Below are 27,213 nucleotides of genomic sequence, written 5' to 3'. Positions count from 1 at the left end.
CAGTCGACGATAAGGTTCCTCTCAGAATAAACACCTGTTCTGGCTGTAATCACGCCCACTTACCGGTACCAGATCGGAGGGTCAAAGCAGGCAGGGCCAAGTGCCAGAATGCCTCATCAAGGTAACCAGGGTCAATTAGTATAACTGTAAAAAGGTAATCAATAAACAGCCTCATAAACATACCCCTACATCCAACATTAGCATTAAATCCACTGGTTACAGACGTAACAAGTGTGAAAAATACGTGTTTAAGGGGCACTTTTAATGTGGTCTCAGTACTATTCGGGAAATATTGGTAAATATACAGCCTAATAGGTCGCAAGCAAAGGTGTCGATGTATTGTGGAGGTGAGTTGCGTTTGTATTTGGTATCTGGTATCACATTAACTTACCAAGACTATTTTCTTATAATTTAGCGGTGTACATAGCTACTCTGATTATCTATGCCTGTTTAGTAATCTATGCGTATTTCCCGTTAATGAATCATCTAATTTTAACGTCTATATTTAGGGACGTCCTATTATTTGTAAAGCATTTATGTAGTTTTAAGTAGTTATTCGACTGTTTGTGAAGGACTGTTCTTCTACAAATGTGATCTAACTCGTGCTGTACGCCGAAGCGCCTCCCCCCGGCAGAGGGGGCGCCGTAGCGCCCGGTGCTGCAGGCCTTCGCCGGTGGGCGGCTCTGCATGAAGGGCGTTTAGAAATGACGCCTCAGTCCGCCGTGACTCACGGAGTCCTCCCCGCTTGTCTAGAAACTCGGTTGTTTGTTATATATATAGACTCTTAAGTAAGATGTTTCCGCTGGATGACTGATCATCTCAAATTTTTATTATTCAGAATTTCACTGGCTATGACATCTACAAATTCACTCACCCAACTTTTAAAAAGCCCGTATTAGAGAGAAACGTCTCTGTCCTGTTTCCGACGGCATACTGCTGGTCAGGTGTTTGTATTGTTCCAGAATTTCACTGAATCGGATGGTTATACATCTTAGACCAAAGTGAGATGCGACACATTTCAAATTAAAATATTTATTTTGTGACAAAATTCGCACTTATTTTGAATCACTAAAATCTGTTATAATATATCACAAACGGTTTATAATGGTTATGTAACGTAGTTTAGATGTTTTTCCTTATATAAGATCAGGCGCATCTCTTATTCATTGATTCGTTGTCGTTTTTATACTGGAGTTTTATTTTACTGTGATCTAGTGTCGATTGTATATAAGCCTCGACTGAATACTTAAATAATAAGAGAATGGGAGATGGCCGGAGTAATGATCATTTAAATATTCTTTTCCGGTGTACAGTTACATAAGATAAAACGTCACCGTCTTGTTTAGCACGTATGTGCTCAAAGGGGCGCAGAGGAATGTTGAAGTGTCGCTGTTGGGTCTATTTCAGAAAAAAAAAGATACGGAAATGCATTTTATCGGCAGCGCGTAAACGGTTTCACACGAATACGGAACAACACAAGAGGCTGACAACTTAAAGAAGATGGAGCCTGCAAGGATGGTGTTTCCCTGGCAACTAAGTTGCACCAATATCAGCAGCAAACTCCATACGCAGGGGAAGCTGGTGGTATAGAGTACATGGTGATGCTGTGTGTGTGTGTGTGTGTGTGTGTGTGTGTGTGTGTGGGGGGGGGGGGGGGGGTAGCAGGGTGTCACAGTGAACACTGAAAAATGACATGTGGAAAGAACCTGTGAGTTTCATCATTATCGAGAAGCTGCAGCTATCCCCTGATCTGGTCACGGGTCCCTGGAGGACTCCTGCTGGTTCGTCTTAAAGCCCGACGGTGTGAACATTTACCCCTAAACAGGAAGGACTGCGAAGCCATAGACACTCAGGACAGCCAGTATGTCCACCTTTTAAGGTCTTATTGCCCTGACCAGCCTGATCTGCGCTTTTAAAAAGACACAGAGACCTGAGGCGGAGTAGTGAGAGGCAGCTGGATATGCTTAACAGCCCACGCAGACTCTTCATGGGGACATCAAAGGGGGTGACAGACCCTGTGCAGCTGCTGTGCTGCTGCTACGCCCCTCTCAGCCCCACAGCCCCCACAGCGCTTTCAGTCACCAGTAGGAGGAGCCCTTTTGGTGGGTGCTGGTGAGTTAGGGGGCCTGAGCAATCTGGATACCCATGTCTTTGGCAGAGTTGACAGCGTGGAGCCCGAAAGTCACATGTCACGGGGGGGCAGTCAAGAAGCGACGCTGAGCCACATGGAGGGGGACCTGCAGAGGTTCGGCCATCTCCGGCCACGTGACCTTTCCGGCACATTCCAGCAATTTGTTAAGAACATAAGAAATTTACAAACGAGAGGAGGCCGTTCGGCCCATCAAGCTCTTTTGGGGAGAACTTGACTAATAGCTCAGAGATGTAAAAATCTTATCTAGCTCTGATTTAAAGGAACCCAGGGTTTTAGCTTCCGCTACGCTGACAGGGCTATTCCATACTGTAACTACACTCTGTGTAGAGAAGTGCTGTTTGCAGCAGAGGTAGGGAGAGGCCTCGTGCCTGAAAACGAAATGTGTGCTGGCGCAGCGGTGTGTGTGTGCGTGTGTGTGTGCACACGTGTGTGCACGTGGCAGATCGAAGGTCAGGGAAGAGGGTGGCGTGGCGATGGACGGATGAGTCACGTCCTAAAAGAGCTCTCTCTCTGCTCCCGGCAGGCACCAGCAGGCAGTAATTATGAAGTTTTTCCTACCTAAAGGACAAGACACAGGGGATGCAGGATCCACACATCCTCTCTGTAGATGCCTATTAACCAAGGAATGAGGAATTTACAGGCGGTTGAGAATATAATGGGCAAGAAGCAGGGTTGGGGGGGGGGGGGGTTGGAAATGAAGAGATTCCGACCGTTTAAAGGGTGATATTCAGGGGACAGAAGTGGGAAGCAAGGCTCTCCAGGAAAGACCATTCCGGAAAGAGCTGGCAGCGCTTCTCACTAATGGCTGCTCTCTGACGACACCTGACTGACTCAGGTGCTTCATTGCTTCCACTGAAATGCTTTTTTTTTTTTTTTTGCTCGAGCTCTTGTTTGATAATCTTATTTGTCACGCATGAGAGCGCTAGTATGCCCACATAAGTCCAGGACATAGGTTTCATCGGGTAGCAACTCGTGTAGCGTGTGGGTTTCATGTCACATCAGAAGACGGGACATTAGCATCGAGGCTTTATACTTAGCCTAAGAGCTTAAAAATAGGACCTGTTGAGAAGTGGGGGGGGGGGGGGATGTAAATCAGAGCTCGCCATCTACAAGGGAATGTGTTGACTTTCCAGGCTCGGATTGTGAGATGTGGGGAGAGAATCATGCCTTGTAATGTAGTCAGACTGTGACTGCTGGCCCTGAGCAGGTATTGCATGCACACCGCCATCCCGTGGCTGCAGTGTCCTCGCTGCATTTTCCCCGGAAGGGACTGGGTGGCCCTCATACAGCACATAGTGTTATCTTTGCGCATGTTGCTAGATTCCAGGTTCCTTTGGGATCTTAAATCTAAACTTATAACTCTAATAAATTACTTAAAATTCATTGTGGTAGGAGTGGATTCCATAATTGGTGGATTAAAAAATGGATTACTTGTTTTAGACGGTCAGTACAGGGGTATTACAGGACTAGGTGGATCGTGCGGGATTGGGGCCGGGCACCGCAGGCTGCCGGTCCTCCTGACAGCGATGGGCTGGAGATCGCCCCTGCATGGTGTGGGGGGGGGGCTCCTTGACTCATCCGCCCAAACGCCCTCTCATCCTCCTGAGTGCAGTAGCAGCAGCAGCTGCTCTCCGCCGGTCCCGTGTCGCTGCCCAATAGGCTTGGCGAGCCAGCTCCGAAGCGGACCCCTCGGCACAGCCGAGGCCGTGGGAGGGGACGCCCCGGGGGGTGGGGGGGCTTCGCCATGGGTGACGGCCACACACGCGGAGTGCAGATGGATCCCAGCAACTGGGCGTTGCTATGGAAACAGGATGGCTCTGCGGAGGTACCCCACGGTTGCATCTCTGCGACGCGGTTTTAATTGTATTCCGCCATCTCGCCCACTCGTCACAGCAACGCGGGAGGGGGGCGTGGGATTGGGGGCTGCGGTGCCGCGGAACTGCCGGAGTCTCCCTCCCACATGACGGCAGATGCAGGGGAATGAGTCGGCGGGAGTCGCTGACGGACATGCGAGACTGCAGCGTCGCAGGCGGTGTGAACAGGACCTCAGCTTCCGGGCCCAATATGTAAACGTCTCCATACGCGCTCTCTCCCTCTAGTCTGCTGGCAGAAGGCAGCATGATTCGCAGCCAGGAGGGAACTGCACTTATCCCCTAGATAAACGTATTCGAACCTAAACAGTCAAGCGGTATATATACAGATAATGCATGAAACTCTGCTTCTTTGAGTCCTGGCACATTTTATAAATGCGATCCTCTTGCTTACCTTGCATCGCTGAAGAAAAGACAGACAGACGCCACGTTTTTTAATGAAACTATACTTTAACAGTAATTATCTATTTGTGGTACAGAAGTGAAATAAAGATCACTGCAGTGTAAAGGATTTTCACGGAAGGAAAAGGGCAAGTATTACCAACACTGCACTATATTGTTGTAGATGATAGAAGTTTATCAAAGATAGCAGGATGTAATCTGCCTCCCCGGAGCATGTGTCCTGTAGGAATCCCGCCACCCAGAGATGGGGGGGGTCAGTGGTTCACTGACAAGTCTGCAGACACCAACATAAATATCCATCTTCCCTGCACTGAAGGCTCGCGTGGGCTGTTATTTGTTAATTATTAATTGTTAATACTTAATACTGGTATATAAATTACCCACCCCAGCACGAAAAAAAAACTTTAAAGTAAAATCACCACAAAGACACAGTACTGCAGGAAATACACCCCTCATGTGAACTACTAATTGAAAGATGTACTGTTTTTTACGGATCCACCCTTCCCATGTCACACACACACACACACACACACTCATGCACGCGCGGCTGTGTAGAAAGTCCGCCTTGGACACAGCAAATCTTCAGCCTTCTGCTGACATGTGGCTATAGTCCTCATGTTCCTTTGCACATACGAGTCTGCACACCGTCTTCACGATGCACCGTCACAGCCTCAGCAGAAGCTCTCTGTCTGGTGGGCTTTGCAGGAGCCTGGAATCACTGTGTACTTCCCTGGTCATTCTCATGAACATCCATGTTCCTTCTGAAGATCCACCATCATCTTTTCTGTTCATGTTTCTTCTGAAGGTCCACCTGCATCTGCTCTTTCATGTTCAGGTTGCTCGTCCACTTTCACCCTGTATGTTCATGTACATGTTGAATGCCCGTCCTTTCCTGTTCTGTGCTAATGGTTGTGTTGCACGTCCGCATTCATATGCTGCTGCGGATGGTCCGCATTTGCGTTGCATGTTCATGCTCATGTTGAAGGTCCACCTCCATGTAGTGTTTTGACTGTCGACTGTTGACTTTGGGTTGGATCTTCATTCTCCATCCATAGTAATGCACAACAAATGTGTATGTACTGTGTAGATCACCTCATTCTTGCAGACATGCACGCCCACACATATATATATCATTTTTATAATATTTTAATTAGACTTGCTAGTATTAAATTATTGAGATCTCCTGAGCAGGGGGTGCTTTTGCGAGCAGGCGGACCTGAGGCACTTTGAGATGCCGTGCAGTTTGTGTATGTGCATGTAGTCCCAGCTGTCATCGTGTCCACCGGAGGTCGCCGGCGAGGCACTCAGCCTGGCTCCAGGCTTCATTTTCCACATCACAAATGGCCGCCGTCCGGCAGGTCCTGGCCGTGGGTCGGGGCGGCGTGCAGCCCTCCCTGTTATTGCTCTGCCGTATTACCGCGCCGTACCGTGTGCGTCTGAGGCAGCGCACGTCATTAAATGGCCCCCCGTGGAAAGAGCCAGGCACAGAGAGTTTATCTGGCATCTGAGACCAAATCTGCCACCCATTCGTCACCCCCCCACCCCCCTCTCCCCATCTGCCAGGAAATGGCTCATTGCAGCAGCGTTACAACTGAGAACTATCAGTTCAACTGTAAAAAAAAATCAAAACGCCAGCGTGAGAACATCTGAGTAAGTAGAGCGCTGTAGTCAGCGGGTAAATTCCTCTCTGTTCCTGCCTTTTCTCGGAGGGAGGGGTGCCCCTGGCCAGTTCTCTCAGTTATCCATCCCCAGTTTGGACAACCCCTGCCGGAACTCGTGCAGCTCGTCCAGTTTGCCGTCCAGGATGTCGGTGAACCTCTTCAGCTCCACACGCAGCTGGTCCTGCTTCAGGTGGCTGTCCTCGATGTCGGCCTGCAGGGTTTCCATCCTGTCCTCCAGCTCCTTGTTCTTTGTCTCGGCCAGCTACAAATCACAAAGAAAAAAGACAGTTCTGTAGCCATATGCAATGAAACTGAAAATATCGCTACTATTATTACTATAAAAACATAACTATTGAACATTGACATTATTTGTGTGTATTTGGTGGGAACAGTAGTTATTGAAAAGTACGACCACTAGTAATCTTCTCCATCCATCCATTTGTCTATCTATCCAGGATTCATCCATACATCCTTTCATTGATTCCTCTGTCCATCATCTATCTGACATCCATTCATCCTTCCATCTGTCCCTCTATCCATCCACTCATCCATCCATCCATCTGACCATTCCAGATATAGGCAGTGTGTCTTTCTCAGTGTTGGGCAAGCTACTTCTAAAGTGTAGTGAGCTAAGCTATCAGTTACTCAACAATAAATTAAGTTTCACAACACAAAAGCTACCACCCACAGAAATATAGCAAGCTAAGTTACACAAATATGGCAAAAGTGGTTTACTACATCAGAAGCTACTTCACGTTGTACCTAATACCAGATCAGTGCAAAATGACAGTCAGATACACTGGTTAAGACATTTATTAAAGAAAAACCCATGATTTAACGGCGTAGACATTGTGTTATGTGAAGCATCGAGGCATAAATAAAAGCTTACTTTTGGGAATAAAACAAAAAAAAAAGTTATTGGCCTACTACTAGGTAAACCAGTACTCTAGTAAACAAACTATTTAGTACCAAATGAAAGCTACTGTGTAGTGTTCGATGGGCAAGACATGGCTATAGGTTTAAACCAATCAATAAAAAATTTCTAGGGAAAAGAAAAACCATATTAACAGCCATCTTATTTCCTCAGGGCCTCCCTTAATGAGAAAACTTCTTCAGACCCCAATTAAACAAGTCGATTGAAGTTACAAATGAACTTTGTGTTTAAGAACCGTGTTAAACTGTGTTTACGGACGACATGCGACACCATGTTTTAGTGCTGGGGGGATGGGATGGAAGGGGAGGGGACCCCTGTGTTGTATCTATACTTTTTAATAACTAAGGTGGATGCATCATCAAATTGGTAAAGCTGGATTCATTTTCATTACTTTTAAGTGTTTTTTATTTATTAATTAGTTAAAACCCAGGACAGAATTTGGGCAAAGTCTCTAAGTAAATAAATACTGTAGCGCGGAGGTACCGGCGGGCAGCGCGGTATGTTGGACTGATGCCAGCTTGTAAATGGTTCTCAGTACCGCTGTGTGATTATAAATGTGCTGTGTGTTATGTCATGTATAATCGTTAATGTTTATTGTTGTACGTAGTGTGCGTGCGTGTGCGTGCACCCACTGTGTGTGTGAGGAGTAAACGGGGCGACACTGCGAGTGTGTGGGTTGCAGTAATATGGATGTTATAAACGCCATCTGCTGATTAAACCTCGAACTATCTCTGCTGTTTAATTGTCGCGACCCACTAGTTCAATACTTTATTGTAAATATTAAACTGTGTGTGTGCGTGTGCGCACAAGTGAGCCTATTTGCTTGCCTGGTGCCGCTAAGTCACGTGAGCAGCATCGCTTACACAGACAGCCGCAGTGCATTCAGGACAGAAATTGAAACTGAAGTGTCGATCTCATGACGCTGCCATACGCATGCGTGTTTCCATAGACAGGCAGTAGAAGCAGAGTACAAGGTTGCTCATGAACATGCTTTATTTCTGTCTGATTGTTGCATTTCAATATCATACTGCAGAGGAAACCTCTGCTTTTCTCAGAGATGTCCTGGAAATTGTAGCTTTCGTGGACGCTACGTCGCTACTTGATCAAAATGAATGAAATATGAAAATAACGTAACTACTGGAAAGTAATTTGATTCAGAAATCAGCGACGCTACAGGCAAGCTACTAGAAAATGTAGTTAAACTAATAGCTTCGTCGCTACCGCCCAATACTGGTCTTTCTGCGCTGAGCGCCTGAGAGTCAGCGAGCCTCGCAGTGACTCGGCTCCCCGTGACTCATAGCTGAGTGGCTGTCGCAGTGGCCCCTGACTCCCTCCCTCAGCAAGCCGGAACATCGGCAGCTACACGCGTGCCACACTCCGCATGCCTTGCTGCTTCGCCGCGCTCCTCCGGGTTACCGCCGTATCACCGGTGGGCTGTGCTGTCCCCAGCAGTGACGTGTGACCCCCCCCCCCCTGAAATTATCCGATGCCTTTTACCTCCAGCTTCTGGTTAATGTTCTCACACTCGTCCATCAGTTTAGGAATGATCTCAGCCTGCTTCCTCAGTTCAGTCAGCTCCTGCAAGACACACAGACAGTCAACACGTCCGAGCAGATGCTCCCAGCTGCTTTCCCTGTACTTGGGGACGGGGACAGCGACACGTCACAGGAAGCACAGGGTACGGGGGTCAGGGTGCTGCCTGGACGGGATGCCAGTCCGTCAGTGGACCCCCACATGCAATCACACCTTATGGGGAGGTTAGGGAAGCTTAAAAGAGAACGGAAATAAGTTATGAAAAAGATAGTTAATGTGACATAGATAATAGCAGAGCAGAAAACAATGTATGGTGTCTCTTAAATAATAGAAAATCAGTCATTTTATTTGCAGATGCTTTTACCAGGAAGCCTTGAATAATGTGAATATCATTTAAACTCTACGCTTTCGAGTGCTGGAATGTTCTACTGAACTTTTCTTCCCAACACATTTCAGGTTAGATACTTTTTTAAAATTTTACAACAAAAGGATCCACTGGAGTTTAACCTGCGGCCGTCTGAGCAGAAGTTCCTTAGCCACTGTGCCACCTGTTGGTCAAATATTACATTACACTAGGAGATGGCAGGCTGAAGCCACTGAATAGTGGGCCCACTGCCATCAAACAGCTGTTGCACAGGCCAGAAGGAGAATCCGGTTCTGAAAAATATCCACCTGCAGGTTTTAGAAGCATGGCAAGGTCCTTGTTGAAAACACAGAACAAACGGACTCACCACCTGCTGAGAACGAGACAGAATGCATGACGATTCAAGCCACAGAGCGAGAGCCCCTCCAAGTAAAAAAGCCCATTATTCATGTTCTGGGTGCAAGAACAGATCAAGAAAAAAACAAATAAAACATGCAGAGTCTAGACTCACAAACGATTTGTTTCAGACTTTAGCCTCAGTGGAAGAAATGAACTGGTTAAATAATAAACTTATTAAAAAAAGAGACCAGGAGATGGCTGACTGTGACGACTGATCAGAGGATGCCAACATTCAGCCAGATCGGGTATCAGTCACCCCACCGTCATATTCGTTCATCTATCTGCTGTTACTGCTGCTGTAGAATAAATAAGCTAACAGCTGTCGATTCCTGGTTGGTGATCTATGACGTATGTGAGCAATCATCACTGCACCCAGCACCCTGTTCGGGATAAGCGAAGATCAGTGGGTGGATTGTCCCGAGAATGAATGAGATTCGTATAATGTATGCACTAAGTTAATTTTAAAATAGATTCAGATGTATAGATGTATTATTCCAGGTAGTGACTTCAAGAGAAAACCTCCACAAAATCCAGCCAAAAGTCCAATAAAGACAAAAACAACATAGGGTCGAGAAACGGATCACGTGGATGGATTTACTGAGTGAGTCGTTCATCTTTATGCGGAGGAAAACGGAAACATCACTGGCCCTCAAGACCCAACGAGACGCTGACATCAGGACTGCTCAGAAGAGTCGATATTAACATTTTCTCTTGGAGCTTAATCACTTCCTGTAGGACAATTTGGGACCCAGCCATGTGTTCAAATTTCCCCTAAATGCTCAATGATACCCTACTCCCCCTCATCCCCACCCCCGACTCCGCTGTGGCCCCCAAAAGCGCCCTCTCTGCTGGGGAGACCATGACACTGACCGACTCTCTGCTGTGCTACCGACTCACAGAATCCTTCCGAGATGCCACAATAAGAACCCACAAAAGGTGAAGAGAATGGCAGGTTCAATAGCAGAGCAAACTTGCAGGGAAGTGGCAGGTTAAGCTCAGCGGCCGTGTTTGGTTGGGTGTCTCCGTGTGTCTCACCTTGTCCTTCTCGTCTATCTCGGCCTCCAGCTCAGCCACTTGCTTGGCCAGCTGGGCGTTCCTCCTCTTCTCCTCCTCGATCTCCTTGCACTGCGCTTCCAGCTCCACGATCTACAGCCATGGAGACGGACAGCCATCAGCAGAATCCCACACACTGCTGCCTCCTGCTTGCACATCAATAAGCTTAGATATCAATGTCCACAAATGTCCCCATTCATATCTTTTGTAGTATTTCAGGTAATATGACTCAGTAAATAACAGGAAGAGGCCTCAGTTATAGCTAATATGAGCCTAGTTATGTTACATGTGCCATGGGTTCTGCAGTACTGGCTGAATGAGATGGCAGGAGGTGACCTTGGCTCTTAGCTGGTCGCCGTCCTGCTTGCTCTCAGCCAGCTGCTGCTTCCACATCTCCACGCCATTGTTGGACTCCTGCAAGGCTTCGGCGAGTCGGGTGTTGTTCTCCCTCAGGGCCTGCAGCTCCGTCTCCAGCTTGTGGGCGTTGGCGTTTCTAGGGGAGGGCGGAGAGGTTGGTACGGTGTGCAGACACATCGCGCGTGGCAGAGTGACCTCCGCCGGCTCTCACGCCTGAGTGCGTGGCACACTCCGATAGGGCCCAATGAAGCGCCCTCTTAAGGGAGTAATTAGCTTTAAATGTCAGTTCTGCAGGAAGGGTGGCTGATGATGACATCACCGCCTGTTTGTATCACCTGACATCTCGCATGTCCTACTGCAGATAAAAGATGGAGGACTTATGCTTTCCTCCTCTGCGGATCTGGTCTGCATTTGTCTGTAATAACAGAGTGACAGTCTGCAGTAGAATGCTTGCCATCCCAAAGGCTGTGTGTGTGTGTGTGTGTGTGTGTGTGTGTTACGGCAGCTGGGGTGACTGTGCCTTTGAGCATGAGGTCGGTTACCCCTCTTCCACAGCGGACCGCAGACGTTCATTCTCGCTCTTCAGCACCGTGTCCTCCGGTTCCACGTGTGAGATCTTCTCGTCGTCCGTGCCATTGATGCTAGAGGGCTGCGCCAATGAGGGGGTATCCCTGCCTGACTCCTGCGCCGGGAAGAGGGAGGGTAGGGGGCGGCAAGGCGACGTCAGACGTGGGAGGAGCTGCCCACAGGAGGTTCGGGGCCCAGTAACGCTCAGTATCCACTGATTCTTTCGATCAATTTGCACCCGGAATGCCGACGCAAGCCGGAATTTGGTTTCACAGGAAGCATGGGACTGCTGTTGCCGGTGGATGGATGCGAGGAGCCCAAGGAGGCTTCACCGGACCTGATCCGTATTGACAGGCAGTAAAGTGACTCTTGCATGGCATGATGGGAGTCTGGCTCACCGCTGACACCCGAGAGCCCCTCACCTGCCCCTCCCTCCCTCTCACACCGCTCCACCTTCCATATCTTTCCAGCAAAGCTGAGTGCATTTTTCTAGCTGGACCTCTGGCATATTCTCTGACCTTTATCCCGACTTTCCCTAATTTTTGCCTGGTGGGCTTCCGTGGCGAATGTCTCCATTCCACTCCGGGGACGGCACGTTTACTTGGGCCTAGCGTGACTCAATCACAAAGTGAGGGGGTGTCCACAAGCCTTCAGCCTACCTGGGAATGATTACTCGAGGTCTCCATCTTCTCCTGAGATCTGTCTCTAGCAAGTTTTGCTGCCTCTTTTACCTCCAGGAATTTTTCTGCAAACTGCAGGTAAAGGAGAAAACAGACTCAAACACGACAAGAGACTATAACCACTCAACTGCACCAAAGATGCCCAAGGGGCAGGACGGGGGGGGTGAACATTTGGGCGATAGCTTGCGGCCCGATCAGCCGCCCCCCCTCTCACCTTAGCAAGCTGCTGCTCTGAGGCGAATCCGAGGCCAAAGACGGTGTTAGCCCGGCTGTCGGCCCACTGGCCAAACTTCTGCGAGGTCTTTGTGAAGGTCATGTTGGGCGTGATGGTGCTGTTGATGATCACCTGGCATAAGAAAAGTGAAACCGGCTGGGAAGGACGCTATATCAGGGAAAACTGTCCCACCTCCTTCAGAAAAGAATCCATCTCTCAGTTTGAGCATAGCATTACGTATTACATCACACTAAATGATGAATTAACAGTAAGGATTTGCAATAATGGGGGGGGGGGCAGCATGTGTCTCTGCGGGCTAAGCCTTTGTGCCTATGATTGCCCAGTTTCAGCAGAACAAACAGTCACACTGCCAGGCTCGCTCTCACCTACACGTGTCCTGGAGGGCATGATGGGGTGGGCAAAAACAGAATTACTCCACAGGGATCAATAAAGTATCATAAATAAATGGATGCTGAGCACTAATTACTGTTTACCTCTTCCAACAGTTAAGGTCCAACTCTGTAAGAGTGTCACAGTTAGGGTGGAATGTTCCAGACATTGAGTTACACAGTGATACACTGGAGAGTTTAAGGGTTAGCAGACGGGCAAACGCACATGTGTTTGGGCTGTAGGAGGGAATCAGAGTTCAGATAGAACGTCAGCAGAACACCTGGAGAACACGCAGGCTGCATGTTCTGACATAGCTGGGGGAGGGACCGCACAGTGGATTCCTATGATGCTGAACGGCTGGACGGGAGGGGGGGCTGCTGTATATCAAGCCTGGAGTGAGACCCATGAGCCGTCGAGCACGGCGGGCCAGCCTGCACCCCCCTCCGTCTGCCCTGCGGGACGTGGAGGTGCAGATTACAGCAATTAGGATGAAACAGGCGGCAGTTTAATGAAGATGCATCTCCCTTCTTGAGGCAACATGGTGTCTCTCGGTCGGAACCGAGGACCCGAAATGACAGGCTAGTGGAGTCAGCGCCTCGCCATACCCTGGTGATTTTGACGCACATGTGCTGTGTGCGACCTGAACCCCAGGCCTGCAAGGCCAGTGACCTCTGGGCCGCTTTGCTGCCAGAAGCCTGCTGAGTGCACATATTCCCGCTGTCTGACACTGGCAGGAGACGCCCCAACAGCCTATAAAAAGCCCCAGACTCCCTTACTGACAGGGCCAGCTGCATCTAGTGCTAGAGAGGGGAAGAAACCCCAGTCACAACATTATAATTTAAAATAAAAAAGGGGCCAGCTGGGCTGCGGAATGCTGATCGCAGTGCTGATCGCAGTGCTGATCGCAGTGCTGATCGCCATGCAGGGCCATCGCGGACTGAAGGCTCAGGGGCTGCACTGCACAGCCTGACGCCGCCTGCAGGGAGGATCCACTGTGATCAGGAATTTTGTACCTTCTAATCTTCTCCTGATCCCCATCCTCAAATAACAGTCCATCCTCCTCTATGTAAACACTCGCAGTACGTTTAGATAACTGTAAATATTTCACATCTATTATAACATTCTCGTTCCCCGTCGCTCACATTCCGTTACACAGTGAACATGTGGTGGAATTAAGGGGCTCGGAATCACGTGTCTTTGCTTTTGAAGCTTGTAACAAATCGTGGCTGAAAAAATAAAAAGTGAAATCATTGCATTTATAGGTTGTTTGGTACTCTGTGTTTGGAAGCATCTCCAATAAGCACCTCAGGATGTCAGGTGTGTGAGATCTTACGTCCAGCTCTGGGCAGTTCCCTGAAGAGCACCCAGGGTGAAGGCAGCACCTACTGACCCAGTAGCCTGGAAAACTTCATGACCTCAAGTTCTCTCAGGATGAAATCCAGTTGGTCTGAGATTATCGTAAACTGGGGCTCTGTCGCAGACAGGCCTAATCCTCGGGACTGCCGCTACTCCTCATTGGAGCACCAGACTACCTCAGGAGCATAGGACATGCAGAGGAGTGCACCAGATGGGTGTTAATTTCAGGGCTTGGAGGAGCAGACCGAGCTTTGGCATACGTCTGGAGAAACTGTGTGCAGCCCCTGTGATAAATACTGAGTGGCTGAACAGCGACTAAGGCACTCTGTCTCACTCTCTGTCTCTTTCTGTCTCTCTCTCTGTCACTCTGTCTCTCTCCTTGTCTCTCTCACTCTCTGTCTCTATATCTCTCACTCTCTCTATCTCTTATCTCTCTCTCGCTCTCACTCTCTCCCGCTCTCTCCTCCCACAAGTACCATCAAAGTAGAACAATGATTTCCGTCATGAATGTCCTCATGCTGACTCACTGCATCCTTTCCCGTTTCTCCCTCTCACGTCCCTCGCACTCCCTACGTAGTGTGGGGGGGGGGGGGGTAGTGGCACGGTGCAGTGGACGGGATCTGTGCTCCTCTCATCATGGTGACCCCATCGTACGACGGACGGACGGCCGACTCATCTGCACCTCTGTCGTCCCCTACTTTGGTGGTGGGACGGAGCAGGCGTGATTCGGTTACTGGTGTGTAATGGAGAGTGGGTGCTGGGGTGCTGTTAGGGTGCTACTGCAGGCTTCTAGGAGGGGGGCGGGGCAACACGAAGAGGCCAGAAAAACAAACACATCAGCCGATGTTAGACGGAGAGGAGCTGGAGCTGTCAAGCAAGTCTGTGAAGGCGCCTGCGGAGATGAGGGCGGGGGGGTTCTCTCTGGCAATAATATCCGGTGTCGCCTGAAATTTGATCAAAAGCTCATCTCTGACTGTGGGGAAATGTAGCGTACAGAGCTACCATTAGCAGGCGGCCCGGAAGCTGCACGCTTGTCCGAAGGCGAGGCGCCCATTAGCAACCTAGATCGGCCGCTCTCTGGCTGCCCGGGCCCCTTCCGCTAATCTTATCACGCAGGTATCCGAGGTTTACACTGACCTCATCCTGTAGAAGTAGCTAGCCCTGTGTGGGCCGTAAGGCATGAAGCCGGACCCCACTCTCCCCATCCAAGAGGAGTGGCGCTGGGGGGGAACCTACTACCACACCCACCACCGCGTGCGAGCCTCACAAACCCAGCCTGTGGCCGGTACCCCCCCAACTCCAGCAGATCAGCCTGGACTGTGACGGACTGCGAGAAGCTAAAGTTAGCATGGTTGGCGGTGAGTGTTGGTGGCCAGAGGGATGATGGGAATGGCTGTGAAGGGGGTCGGACGGCCGGGGATTTGTGGCGAGAGGCTCGAAGGGCTGCAGGGTAAAAGCGCACAGTGGACACTGGAGCCCATAGTCAGGAGGCAGAAGGCGTGCAAATGAGTTTATCGCTAATGAGTTATTTACTCGCGGCTTTGGGGAAATACCCCGCTTAAGGGCAACTGGTTTTCTGGAGAGCAAATCAAAGTGTGGAAAGTTGTACAGCAGGTCCGGGAGCGGATCTGAGGGAGTGTGAAAATCGGTGACCGTGAAAGAGGCTGGGCCAGGTTTCCCGCGTTCGGCAGGACGCATTTTATGGCGGGGAGGACCATTCTATTTCTCTGGGGGGGAGGGTGTTCTGTAATCTCCTCCCTATTCCTGCCCTCTGCCCCTCTCTCTGACATTCATATAACATTTCTGTAACATTCATCCACTCAGCAGTGTGACCACAGTGCACCGCAACCCCCCCCAGCCTGGCGCCGGCATCATTGAGTGTAGTGTCTGGGCCAAAATTCAGGTGACCGTCAATTTTGCTGTGCCGTTTCTTGGGGGGGGAGGGTGGAGCAGAATCCCAACTCTATGCTGTGGAATCAGGGAATAAGTAGCCCCCCCCCACATCTGTCAACCCCCATCACTCTGGGTTCCGCTGTTGACACCACTAAGAGCCTGGCCCGTTCTGCCCCCCCCCCCCCCCGGCGCTCACCTTGGAACCATCCACGCTGATGACCCGGTAGCTACTGCGTGTGCTGTCGTAGAAGTAGGAGACGGTGACGGCCTGCTTGCTGGCAGAGACCCAGTTCTTCTTGGTGGTCGGGTCGATTTGGAAGACGTGAGCCCTGGTGGTGAAGATTGGCTGCTCTCTGCGGTTCACAGGAGAGTGGAAGCGAGGCCATGAGGGGAAAAAAAAAAGCAAAACTATTGTCAGAAATGTAAAGAATGTCTAGCGCTGCTGGAATCGCCATCGTCACGCCATGGGGCTCCGTCCATCGTGGAGGGGTCGTCTGAGTGGATTGAGTTGGTCACATGGACCCCGCTCTGGGTTCAGACCAGCGCTAATGTGACGGAACCCACGAGCTCACATGGGAAGCGAGCGCCATCAACACGCCGGCTTGCAGGCTGGATGCTGATGTCAATAGCAGGCGTGCCATTCCCGTGGAAAAAGTCAGGGCTGGGGTAAGTATGTGAGGATTGGGAGAGGGTACACAGTATTTGCATTCTATCTGGCCCTGCATTGGGTGGGTGAGTGCGTGTGTGTTTGTGTGTGTGTGTGTGTGTGGTTGCCCTCATCAGGCTGCACGGCATTATGCAGTGACACACGCAGAACCAGATTCCAGCAGAAGCACTAAACAGGTTCCTGTCTTATGAATCATCGGGTCCTCGGCCAGAGAGGTTCCCACAGAGACGCCGGCTTAAAATAACCAGGTGGAACGGGACCCTCTGGCAGCAGGAAAGCCTTCCTGCTGACCACCTCGTAACCCCTGAAAATCGTAGACGGCTATTCAGAAAGCGCTTAAGCCCGATTCTGCTGTGAGGGGGCCCCCCAGTCCACTGCTGGTCTCAGAGTCTGGCCACCTTACCCATGCCCAAGATCCCCCAACCCACCCTTGACCTGGATCTCCACTTTGCATCTTTATGATCGTGAAGGAGATCCCAGCATAAAAACACAGTCATTACTAGTCTGGTGTCGTACCTCATTTCCTGGTAAAAGTCTCTCACACTGGTACTTCATGATGTATCATTCAGACTTACAGTAAAGAACAAGACCTCAAAGATGGCCACCTTCAACTCCTAATCACACAGACTGGTGGCGTGGTTTGTAGACCTGATAGTTCATGACTAAGGTGTTTCAGTTTGTGTTTGTACTGGATATCTGTTCACATCACGCAACTGTAATTGTTATTGGGCTGTTAGACTACGTCTCTGGTACCTGTTACCAGATAATGTTTTAAAAGAATAGACATAATTTCAATATTGTTCTTCTATTATCGGCAACAAGGGTAGTCCTGCTGGGTCCATGGCGATTTGGAGATGTTATAAAAGTGCGTTTTAATTTAGGTAATCGGAAAATCTTCACCTTATTACCTCCAGAGGGCTCTTTCAGAAGGCTTTCTGACACTGGAGGTGAGTCAGAGTGGTCGTTAAACTCCTCATGATGTTCTGCTGGGGGGGGGGGGGGGGGCTTGATGGATTACCATAGATGTTTCACGCTCTCAGCACACAGGGCAGATTTGCCTTCCAGTCAGCAGAAACGGGCTGGGGAGGAGACGGCATTCTTTGGTGGGGGGGGGTCGTCTGTGCTATGTGTGATTGGACCTGTGCCTGTAGGTTCACATGGTGCATACTGGCCCGGTCTCAGATAACAGGAACCAGACGGGGCTTGTGGTGGCTCTCAGTAGGTCCAAAGTGCCCTAAACTGTCCCTGATCGACACCCACTTATGAGCGACGGATCCGCTTCCCCTCTCGGCTTAAGTACACACTACAAACAAAATAAAGCTCGCCTATTTAAAGGCTCGGCTGAAGATAATAACGGCCTGTCTCTCCCTGGACCACGGGCCTAAAAATAAAGGTACCCACAAACGTTTGCCGCAAATCTCGCTACCTTGACTATGCCTGAGATTGTTCTCCCTCCGGGAAGGACGAGGTGGTGATTTGCGATACACATCACCGTCAACGCCACCAATCAGAGCCGGTCGCTGGGACCGAGCGACCTTCCCAGTGGCTCTGCTTCTAGGCCGAGCGACGGGGCACTGCTGTGATTGGCTGGCACACAAGCTAGCGGCACCGCGCAAATATAGAAATTTGGGCTCATTAGCATAGGTGCAAACACATGCGGGTCGTCACTGCAGCTGAGGACAAGGTCACCCCTGCTGCTCCGCTCCTGACCCATTAGCAAAGCCTCGCCGCGGATCGCGAACGTGCGAGACGAAGGTGCGACTTCCTCCTGAGTGCTTACAGCTCCAGGAAAAGGTGGCAGGCTGCAGATTCATGGAGGCCAACACAAGAGTGTGAGAGCTCCTCCATGCCCAGCCTCACGCTCACGCCTTTCTGGGGGCACAGGGAGCCATCGAACCAACCGACTGGCTGATTGCTGCATCAGGCCAGTCAGAACATAAAAGCCTTTCAATCAGAGAACACATGCAGTTTTCCCGGTTCCTTCCAGCCGCTTTGTGAGTTACCTGTAGCCTCTGTGCGTCTTACAGCTTGACTCTATAAACAAAAAACATTTCTGCAGTGAGGACAAACAAGGAAACCTAGAACTTAACGGACCAGTGGCTCTGTGCTACAGGGAGGCCTCGACTGGCAGGATCTGAGCTGACGCTCCGTCTGACGTCCTGCTCTTTCTGGGATAGGTGCACATGGTAAGTGGATGAATGGAGGGAAAATATAGCATCAAGTCAAATGTTCTGAGTGCCTGTTCAAGCCAAAAAGACTCAAAATGTAAAGCCAAAGAGAGATGGAGGGAGAGAGTCACTGTAAACCTGCTCAAGCAGCGTAATTCATTATAAGTGGCCCCATGAAATTACTGTGCAGATCAGGGCTCTCAAACCTAAATAACTCGGGGGTCACGGGCTAGGAGCTTCTCTCCAACGGGGGCAACTTGAGCAATTTTTTAAAGAGAAAGTTTAAAGAGAAATGAGAGGGGAAAAAAATTACTTAATGTCTATATTATTCTACTAATCAGCGTTGGGGGGTGGGGGGTAGCAGAATATAGACGTTACATCATTTTCTTATTTTTAGTGGAAAAAAGACGTTACATCGTTTTTTATTTTTATTGAAATATTGACATTGCATCGCTTTTTATTTTTAGTGGAATATAGATGTTATATTGTTTTTTTTTAACTTAGGTTAGTGGAATGTAGTTGCTACATCTTTTTATACTTGGCGGAATGAAGATATTACATTGTTTTATATTTTTTATGGAATGTTGACATTACATCGGTTTTTATTTATTATTATTTTTTATTTGGAAAATGAAATATCGACCTATCGGCGCAGAACTATGTGATTCAACGCGAAAGGAACAGCAGCAGAGGAACGACAAACCAGGCTTGTGGGACTGATTTTATAGCTGAAGTCCACAGCCAATCACACACAGCCAATCATATACAGCCAATCACACACAGCCAATCACACACTGCCAAGGGGGGGCTGCTCCTATGGGGCAGCTTCTCTGCTGATCACCAGGCATGGGGTGGGCTGGTGTTTTTCCATGCCGTACATGTGAAATGTGGGGTCATGGGAGCTGTGTTATCAGCAACCGACCCAGCGCATGGGCGCTGAATCACCGGCTAGGAGACCGGCCGTCACGCTGAAGTGTGGCCTTCAAAGGTGCCTGGGAGCAGCGGAGACCCAAAGAGAGTAATGCAGGGATGGGGGCAGAGTGATGGCTGTGGGCGAAACTAGGAAGCTGCCCTTGCATTTTTCCTTATTAGCTGTAAACAGAGCTAAGCTGTGCTGACAGCCGCAGAGAGACGGTGTGAAATTGCCCGATTGAGGCGATATCCCTCCATCTTTATGAGGTTCTGATTCACTTCAGCTGTGTGACCATGGATGGGCGGAGCTTGTTCCACGGTAGGCCATCATGAATCATTACGCTTGGCATGGCTGTCCATCGATGATGCCCGCTGACCTTTAGCTGGCATTCAGCTGGGCGAACAGGAACCTGTCTGTCTGTCACTAGAGCGGAAGACGTCCCTCAGGTGTTGCCCAGGGCTGCACCGGTGCGGTTGCCCCAGGGGCCGGAGATGCTTCTGTCTTGGGACGTGTAAAGAGCAGCAGGTCGCTCCAGTCAGACACAATGAGCATCCGAACACAGGTCTGGCTGGTGTTGCAGGAAGGTCCAGCATGGTAACCTGGACCTGGTGCCACGAGGAACATTCCTGAGATGCCTGGCAGTGCTGCAGGCAGACATGACAGAGGAGCAGCTCCTGCAGGCCTGACCTGTCACAGTCAGGCCTCCCAGCGAGGACAAAACACAACATGGGCAGCTGGTTGGGTCATACCTGGGGAAGGGGGTGTAACATGCTCTGAGGCTGCTGCTGAATGGGGGGGGGCCTGCTCAGCTCAATCTCCACAGAGCAAAAATGCAGAAAAACGCCAGCTGAAATGCAACCTCTGTCCTCCTCTTTGAGCGAGATCCAATTTCTGGCACATCAGAAACCATAGGAGGGAGTGGATGAGTGGGTTGCAATATCTAGAGGAAGAAGGAGTCTGGGATGGACATGCTGCGTTTGGTGGCTTCCATTTATCACCTACAGAAACATCCTCCTAGACGAGCAATCGCAGGCCGATGGTCCTGGGCCGTTTTGAAGGGGATCTGCTGGTAGATTTGAGCGGCTGTGTGCCAGCAGCACGAAGTACATCTTCACAAGCTACTGAAGCCATGCTGAGAGGAAAAAGTGAAGGTGCCAACGCAGAACCAAAGTTCAACATTCCACCCAACAGGGAGGAACCTTTCAGTGGCAAACCGGGACGGATGTGTCTCATCTAACACCTACAGAAATAGACTCTGAAGTGGCTCCGTGTTTTTCTGATTAATGCTCTGCAGAACAAAAAGCAAGAACCGAGAAATTTCTCTCCACAAGCTTATCAAAACGGTCAAATGAGTCTCCCAACCAAAAATGACAGTATGGTAACTCCACTGGATATGTGCACAGGTACTTCTTTAGATTAAAAGGAAATGCACGGTGGGCTAAGTTTCAGAGCTCCTCAGACTGACATTCTTGGAGATTTCAAGATGCAGTGTCGGACCTGCTGGGACAGAGGTACCTTCAACTGCTGGAGCTGTTATCAGCTGAAAGAGTCCAGAAGGTGCAGCAGAGCAGGACAGACCTGCTATTCAGAGCACACAGGACCTCAGAATAATCAAAGTTAACCATGATGTTGATAAAATAGCTATTGAGGAAAATTCTGGAAACAGACACGCTGTCCAGACTGGGAGAAAAGAAATTAGTGACTATTTACCGCCGCAAATATCCAAGATGGCTGTTTGATACCATCAATCTACAGTGGTTATGAACAAGTGAGATATCATTTATTTTCATTACTGGTGATTTAGAGACTCCAGTTCATGTCTTTGGAAACCAGAGTTTCCGGAGGAAAACACAGGGAGAACATGCAAGTCCACAGACAGGATACCAATCCCCACTGTTAGATACTGACCCCACTGACCACTGGAATCAATTAATTATCCAACGAATAATGGCATGTCTGCTGAAATGAACTCACACGTGCAGAGTTCTGATCAGGCTATAGCATAGCTCCAATGTGGATAAGTTTGTGTATATGTGTGTCTAGGTGTGGGGGGGGGGGTCCTTTCACTGCATAATTTGTGCCAAGACTGAAGATGTCTGTATCCCTGCAGAACCTGGCAGCAAACAGCACCATTTCCCACCATCTGCTCCTTGTGCTTTCTGTCCGAAGCAGTCTATCTCCCTCGTCTGGGTAATCGTTACACAATTCCGGGTCGTTGCAACTAGAGACAATTTGCCATCAGTTGTAAGATCAGCCAGTTGGGTGCCCCCTCCATCCCTGGGAAACCTTCCCAAAATGCAGGAACCCTGGAGAGCCCTAACCAGTGTGGTGAACAGCTCTGAGCTCTGTGGTCTCCCCCCTGCCCTCCCCGTGCACAGGACGGCTGCTCCTGCTTCTTATTTAAAAAGGGAAATCCCTGTCAAACCTTTTCCACGTGACTCTCCGAAGAAATTGGCCCCTTAGCTCCGCACAAACCAGGCAGAGGCAGAGACCTCCATGCCTGCTATTGCGTAATAAGGGAATGGGTGTATTTTACAGAGAATGGGAGATCTGGAATATTTTAGAAGGAAGCACTTGTGAGATACAAGTAAACGTTAGCAGAGTCTAATTATGCGGCAAGGGTCATATTTGCGCAAAGGGGGGGCTGATAAGAAACGAGTGAGAAACGAGTACAACAGCAAACTAAAACGCCTTTGAACCATGCAGTTAATCTATAATCGCCGACAAACACAGCTCCGGGGGGCTAAAAAGCGCTAGGAGAGGAAAATATTTAAAATCAATTCCACCGAAAATCACCTCGGCTGTACTCGCTGGCTCTGAAAATACAGCGCGTTGGGATCAGTTTTAAGGACACAAATTTCTAAATTACAGATATCATGTGAAAGGTACTTTAAAATATCTTTTAAATTCTGGCAAAATACAAGAGATATTTCTAAAGAGACAAGTAAGCAGGCGAATAATGCACTGATTATGATTCTGATTTTTACAATTATTTCATCAGATCTCACAATAAAACACAACAGACCATTTTCTATTGTTTTGAACCCCGTCAGGCTGGTTTACCAGCTGCCTCGCATTTCAGGAATGCTTCAAGAAGAATGTCTATATTTAAGGCCTAGATCTACTGCATTCTGCTTTTTCGGGGTATCGAATTAACGTGCCGCATTAAAACACTGTAAATCTTTCACTTAACAGTCCGGTAGAGTTACCAATGTTCGCCTTAGAAACAAGTTAAGTTTGACGACGTTGAACTAATTGAGGATAAAGCAAAGAAATTAGAGCAAGAAATTATATTTAAGCGTATAAATGGGTAGTTTATCTTGTCGATTTTTATCTAACCTAATTATTGACTTATTTAAGTTTAAAAGTAATGGCGTTAGTTTAGACCACGAAACCGATTAACTGTTTTGCATTTTATAATTAGACTACCCCTGCAGATATGAGCATGCCACTGTTTTCAGCTTATAACCCCGTCATAACTATATGTTTATCCTGGATAGGTTTATCTTTCTGTGTGCCAAATAAAGTTAAGTAACTTCTCTGAATTATCAATGCAATGCTTTATGTAACGCACATATAGGTCGACTGAATTTACAACTTTGCTATTGAGGCAAATAAAGCGAACCTCTAAACCGTGTTATGAGAGGTATAATCCCATGCATTTCATTAACGTTCAATAAATTAGTAATACGCAAATTTTTGCACATGATGTTATAAATGACAGGTTACAGTCAAGTTGAACCTCTATGGATGCACTGAACTTTGTGCTAGTATACAGAAGTCTTGTGCGCCTACGATCATTCAAAATCCATTCATAAAAAAACACGCAACACTATACATAACAGCGGATGTCGATTGTTACCTAATAATGAAGCATTCGATTGAGTTTAATGGCTATCGCACACTTGATCGATTAGGGACACGTAACCCCTTCGATGAGAAAACCACAATGTTGCGTAGCAAAATATGCAACGGACGATCAGCCTTAAGGATGTTCTGCACTTACTGTTACGTTACTTTTTATTTGTGAGAACTGGAAAAAACTCATCCAGAGTCTAACGATTGGGAATTTTACTGCACGGTTTGTCTACCTTGATGCAGGTGGATCATTAATTCAAACTTCCAGTATTACTTCTTGCTTGCTTCTAAAGCTTAGGTGAAAATGCATTATACATTTGTGAAATTTAATACGTAGATTAGAAGAAATCCGTCGGATTCGATAGCAAATTATCGGAAACATGATGACCAGAACATTCGTCCATAATATCTCTCGGCAGTCTAAACTGACCACACAAGCATGCAAAATTGACCTTGCGTTATGCAGGATTTATCGCGGATTTTCAGCGTCCTCATTTAATAAAAACACACTCTTAACTTTACGTACTCTACAGCAGGATGTCGGAATCCTTCTCACATGTTTTAGTTTGCTGAAATTCGTATAGAATGGCTTTAGTCTCATAATTAAACCGTATACAACAAAACACCGCAAAGCGTGTGAAAACCATATCGATGGATTTTTCTACATATCGGTAGGTCTTTTTAGGCTAATAAATGGGAATTTCAGATTGAAATATGTCTAACTATTACACGAGTGTCCAAATATGCACTTCAATTTGACATAATTTAAAGAAAAGTACTCACCCCATTTCCACGGACTTTTGTAATTAGACTGAAGGGTCTAAAATGGAATCTGTGGTGAACTTTGTTATTTAAAAAAAATGATAAATGAAATAAATCCACCTTCAGTTTTTTCTTGTGCCCATCGCAGTCTCTTCAAGCAGCCAGCAATAAAAATAAAACTGAAATTTAAGAGTGACTCACACTGTGCTCTAAGCGGCAGATTTTTCGCCGTTGTAAATCATTTCCCCTTCTTTCCACTGTGAAGCTCATGTCATTCAAAAAAAAAACGTCTCAGATAAAGAAGAAACAATTTCCCTGACGTTAGTGTTTTCTGATTAGACGCTAAAATGTCAAGCTCTTAAATTGTATTACACTGCTTAATACATCTCAGCAGTGGTAGATACCGTCGTTCCCTGGTGAGCTTCAATTACAAGTGAGGCACACGGCCACAGCAGCGACACTGAGCGGATCCCACCTGCTTATCACAACAGCCTCCCACATACTCCTGACACGAAGCCTGCCCTCTGTCTCCAGGGACTCGAACCGAACAGTAACTAGTGTGTAATTAATATTTTTCAAATAGTATGTCTCTTTCAGAGCTGGTGCTCCGCAGAAATGCCATTGCGTGTTACATTTATTAGATAATGAGAATGCAAAGGCATTCCAATGCACCAGAATATTATGTCATATATGGAAGCGGAAAAGTAAATTCACTGATCGCACGAATGCACGCGCGTTCAGTCACCACACACACACACAAACACACACACACACACACACACACACACACACACACACACACACAAACGAGATCACCCCATTAAAGTACTGTCTTTTTTTCTTTAAAAGTACAGTTAAAATCACTGTTATTAACTGGCCTATGTTGTTGCCAGTTAATACATATACGCTACGTACTAAATGGTTTGTGTGTATGCGTGTGATTGTGTTTAATGGAACTGTCTTGAAACCAAACGCATATTTCAATCTTAGCTGGAATTCCGGGGGGGGGGGGGCGAGATTATTATTATTATTGTTGTTGTTGCTGTTATTATTATTATATCATGACCGATATAATCATATTTAGAAGAAGCAGAAGAATACATTATGTAATATTTCATAATAGGAACTCTTTGTACTGAGTGTTAACCCTCCTACTGTATTACTTGATTTCCGGAACCATTTATCATCCAGCCATCGGGGAGCAGATAAACTGTTACGCCTGTGTGACACTTTTTAGCGTTCGCGGGCCCGGGTCAGTTTCATCACTGGCTACGTTAGTGAGACGTATGCTGGTTTTCGATAGCCTCAGTGCGAAATTATCAGACCGTCAAAACTTTCGGATTTTAAAAAGTAAAACTTAAGTAAGTTTGCTTTCCGGCTAGGCTCTAATAGCTGACGTGTGTCTGTGTTGTGCTAGCCGGCTGTCTGGATGACCTAAGGAAGCTTTGTGATTCCCCATTCAGAATGTCTGGCTTCCCAGAGTCCTCGTCCGATTTAGAAGAGCGCTTCGCCGCCCCCTTCGCGGCCAAAGACGGCCAGGAAAACCTTGGACGTGATTCGCATCCATCGCCGACGGCAGAGGACTGGAGCGGGCTGGGGGCTGGCGACAATCAGTAAATTAACATTTTACTAACATTTTAAGGGTATTGAATGTTTTATTAACCGCTTCGAGTGGTTGGCATCCTCATTAATAGTCTGTTAATGCTGTGTTGGTAGGCTACCTTTTATTTATACAGCAGTTGGTAATGCATGTAAACAAAGATCTTAAGGTAGTTCCACTTGTAAGGATGTTGTGTAGGCAGCCAAAGAAATTTTTCTCGAGATTCATGCAATCAGAAGGACCGTGCAACGGCGTTGATCTGGGTATGGATGGTAGGGAGGTGTCCCTACCAATATCTTGGGAGTACCGCGTGCTTTTTGGGGGCGGGGGTTCGGAACTGATTTAGTCCCTACCAGTGCTGAAACCAAACCTATGTCTTTGGGACCACGCGTACATCACCTGAACACATGAGGTACACGTTTTTCAATTCTCAGGACTTCCGGATCTCCCGAACCGATCTCTGATTACGAGGAGCAGTTCGCCCACAGATTCACGGCCGAAGACCAGGAGTATCAGGAGTATGTCAAGCGGCCGTCGAATCCCCCGCCGATAGTGGAGGAATGGAGAGGTCGCGGAGGTGGTCACCACAATCGGTAAAGCGCTCATAATTATATGCGACAAAAACTGATCAATAAATATCTTGGCTCAGTGCTTTGGTTTCATAAACTTGGTAATATAAAGAGTCAGCTAGGAGAATACGTCTTATATGTTTACGAATACTTAACTTGTGCTATTTGCTTGTAGGTACCATGAACAACGTCCATACAGAGGACATGATGGAGGCAGGGGCTGGTCAGGGAACCAGCGGGGTTCCCAGCAATGGCAAGACAGGCGCTGGAGTCATGGCAGTGGGCGGGACTACCCACACACAGGGCATCACAACTCCTACAACCAGGGCCACAACTCGTATAACCAGAGGCCGCCTAACAACCGATACTGAGGACCGCCATAGGAGCAAGTAATGACGTATGAAGACACACCGTTGATGCTGTGATCCAGATAATGTCTTCGGGAAAGAGTCTACCATTTGGTGTAATTAAGTAAATGATAGTCTGGAGTTGTACAGATCGATGGTGTATGGTTATGCTGTATAAGTTTTTGTAGTTGATATGATTTTTTCTTGCTGGGCTTGGTGTCGCAGTGGTTTGCACGGATGCGTCACAGCTCTGGAGACCAAGGTTCGAGTCGCTGCCACAACTGATTGACGTTTGCAGGTTTAGTAGCCCAAGAAAAACTAGACTTTAGGTTTGATTAATTGTTTTCTTTATATCAGGGCACTGTAACAAATGCAAAGAATGTTTTTTTGTCTTCGGACTGGACTCTTTTTCATATTTCATGTCTGTATATTTTTCTTGTATCATTTCTATACTGGGAATGTCAGGTTTCACAATGAAAAGTTTTCAGACTGATTTAAATGAA

General features: G+C 47.9%; 2 protein-coding genes across 6 annotated transcripts; one reads left to right on the top strand and one right to left on the bottom strand.

Moving 5' to 3' along the window:
* Window positions 1-4,444: 4,444 nt before the first annotated feature.
* LOC111846761 (homer protein homolog 2-like) lies at window positions 4,445-24,865 on the bottom strand. The gene is made up of 9 exons (XM_023817311.2): window positions 24,216-24,865; window positions 16,023-16,179; window positions 12,188-12,319; window positions 11,953-12,045; window positions 11,269-11,408; window positions 10,706-10,862; window positions 10,352-10,462; window positions 8,518-8,598; window positions 4,445-6,348 (listed from the first exon to the last, which is right to left on the bottom strand). The coding sequence occupies exons 1-9, from the start codon at window positions 24,218-24,220 to the stop codon at window positions 6,160-6,162; spliced, it is 1,065 nt and encodes a 354-aa protein (XP_023673079.1). The 5' UTR covers window positions 24,221-24,865; the 3' UTR covers window positions 4,445-6,159.
* ramac (RNA guanine-7 methyltransferase activating subunit) lies at window positions 18,163-27,213 on the top strand. 5 transcript variants are annotated; one of them, XM_023817316.2, is made up of 4 exons: window positions 18,163-18,679; window positions 25,658-25,807; window positions 26,229-26,387; window positions 26,539-27,213. In XM_023817316.2, the coding sequence occupies exons 2-4, from the start codon at window positions 25,659-25,661 to the stop codon at window positions 26,732-26,734; spliced, it is 504 nt and encodes a 167-aa protein (XP_023673084.1). In that variant the 5' UTR covers window positions 18,163-18,679; window position 25,658; the 3' UTR covers window positions 26,735-27,213. The 5 variants fall into 5 exon arrangements, with proteins under 5 accessions (XP_023673084.1, XP_023673082.1, XP_072554381.1 ...); XM_023817314.2 differs by lacking the exon at window positions 18,163-18,679 and adding an exon at window positions 25,395-25,555 and having other exon boundaries at window positions 25,638-25,807; XM_072698281.1 differs by lacking the exon at window positions 18,163-18,679 and adding an exon at window positions 25,397-25,543 and having other exon boundaries at window positions 25,660-25,807.

This window comes from Paramormyrops kingsleyae, chromosome 13 (genome assembly GCF_048594095.1).
Source record: "Paramormyrops kingsleyae isolate MSU_618 chromosome 13, PKINGS_0.4, whole genome shotgun sequence".
Taxonomy (NCBI): Eukaryota; Metazoa; Chordata; class Actinopteri; order Osteoglossiformes; family Mormyridae; genus Paramormyrops; species Paramormyrops kingsleyae.
Note: the sequence above shows the minus strand (reverse complement) of the source record. Positions and strands in the feature narration are given on the sequence as shown.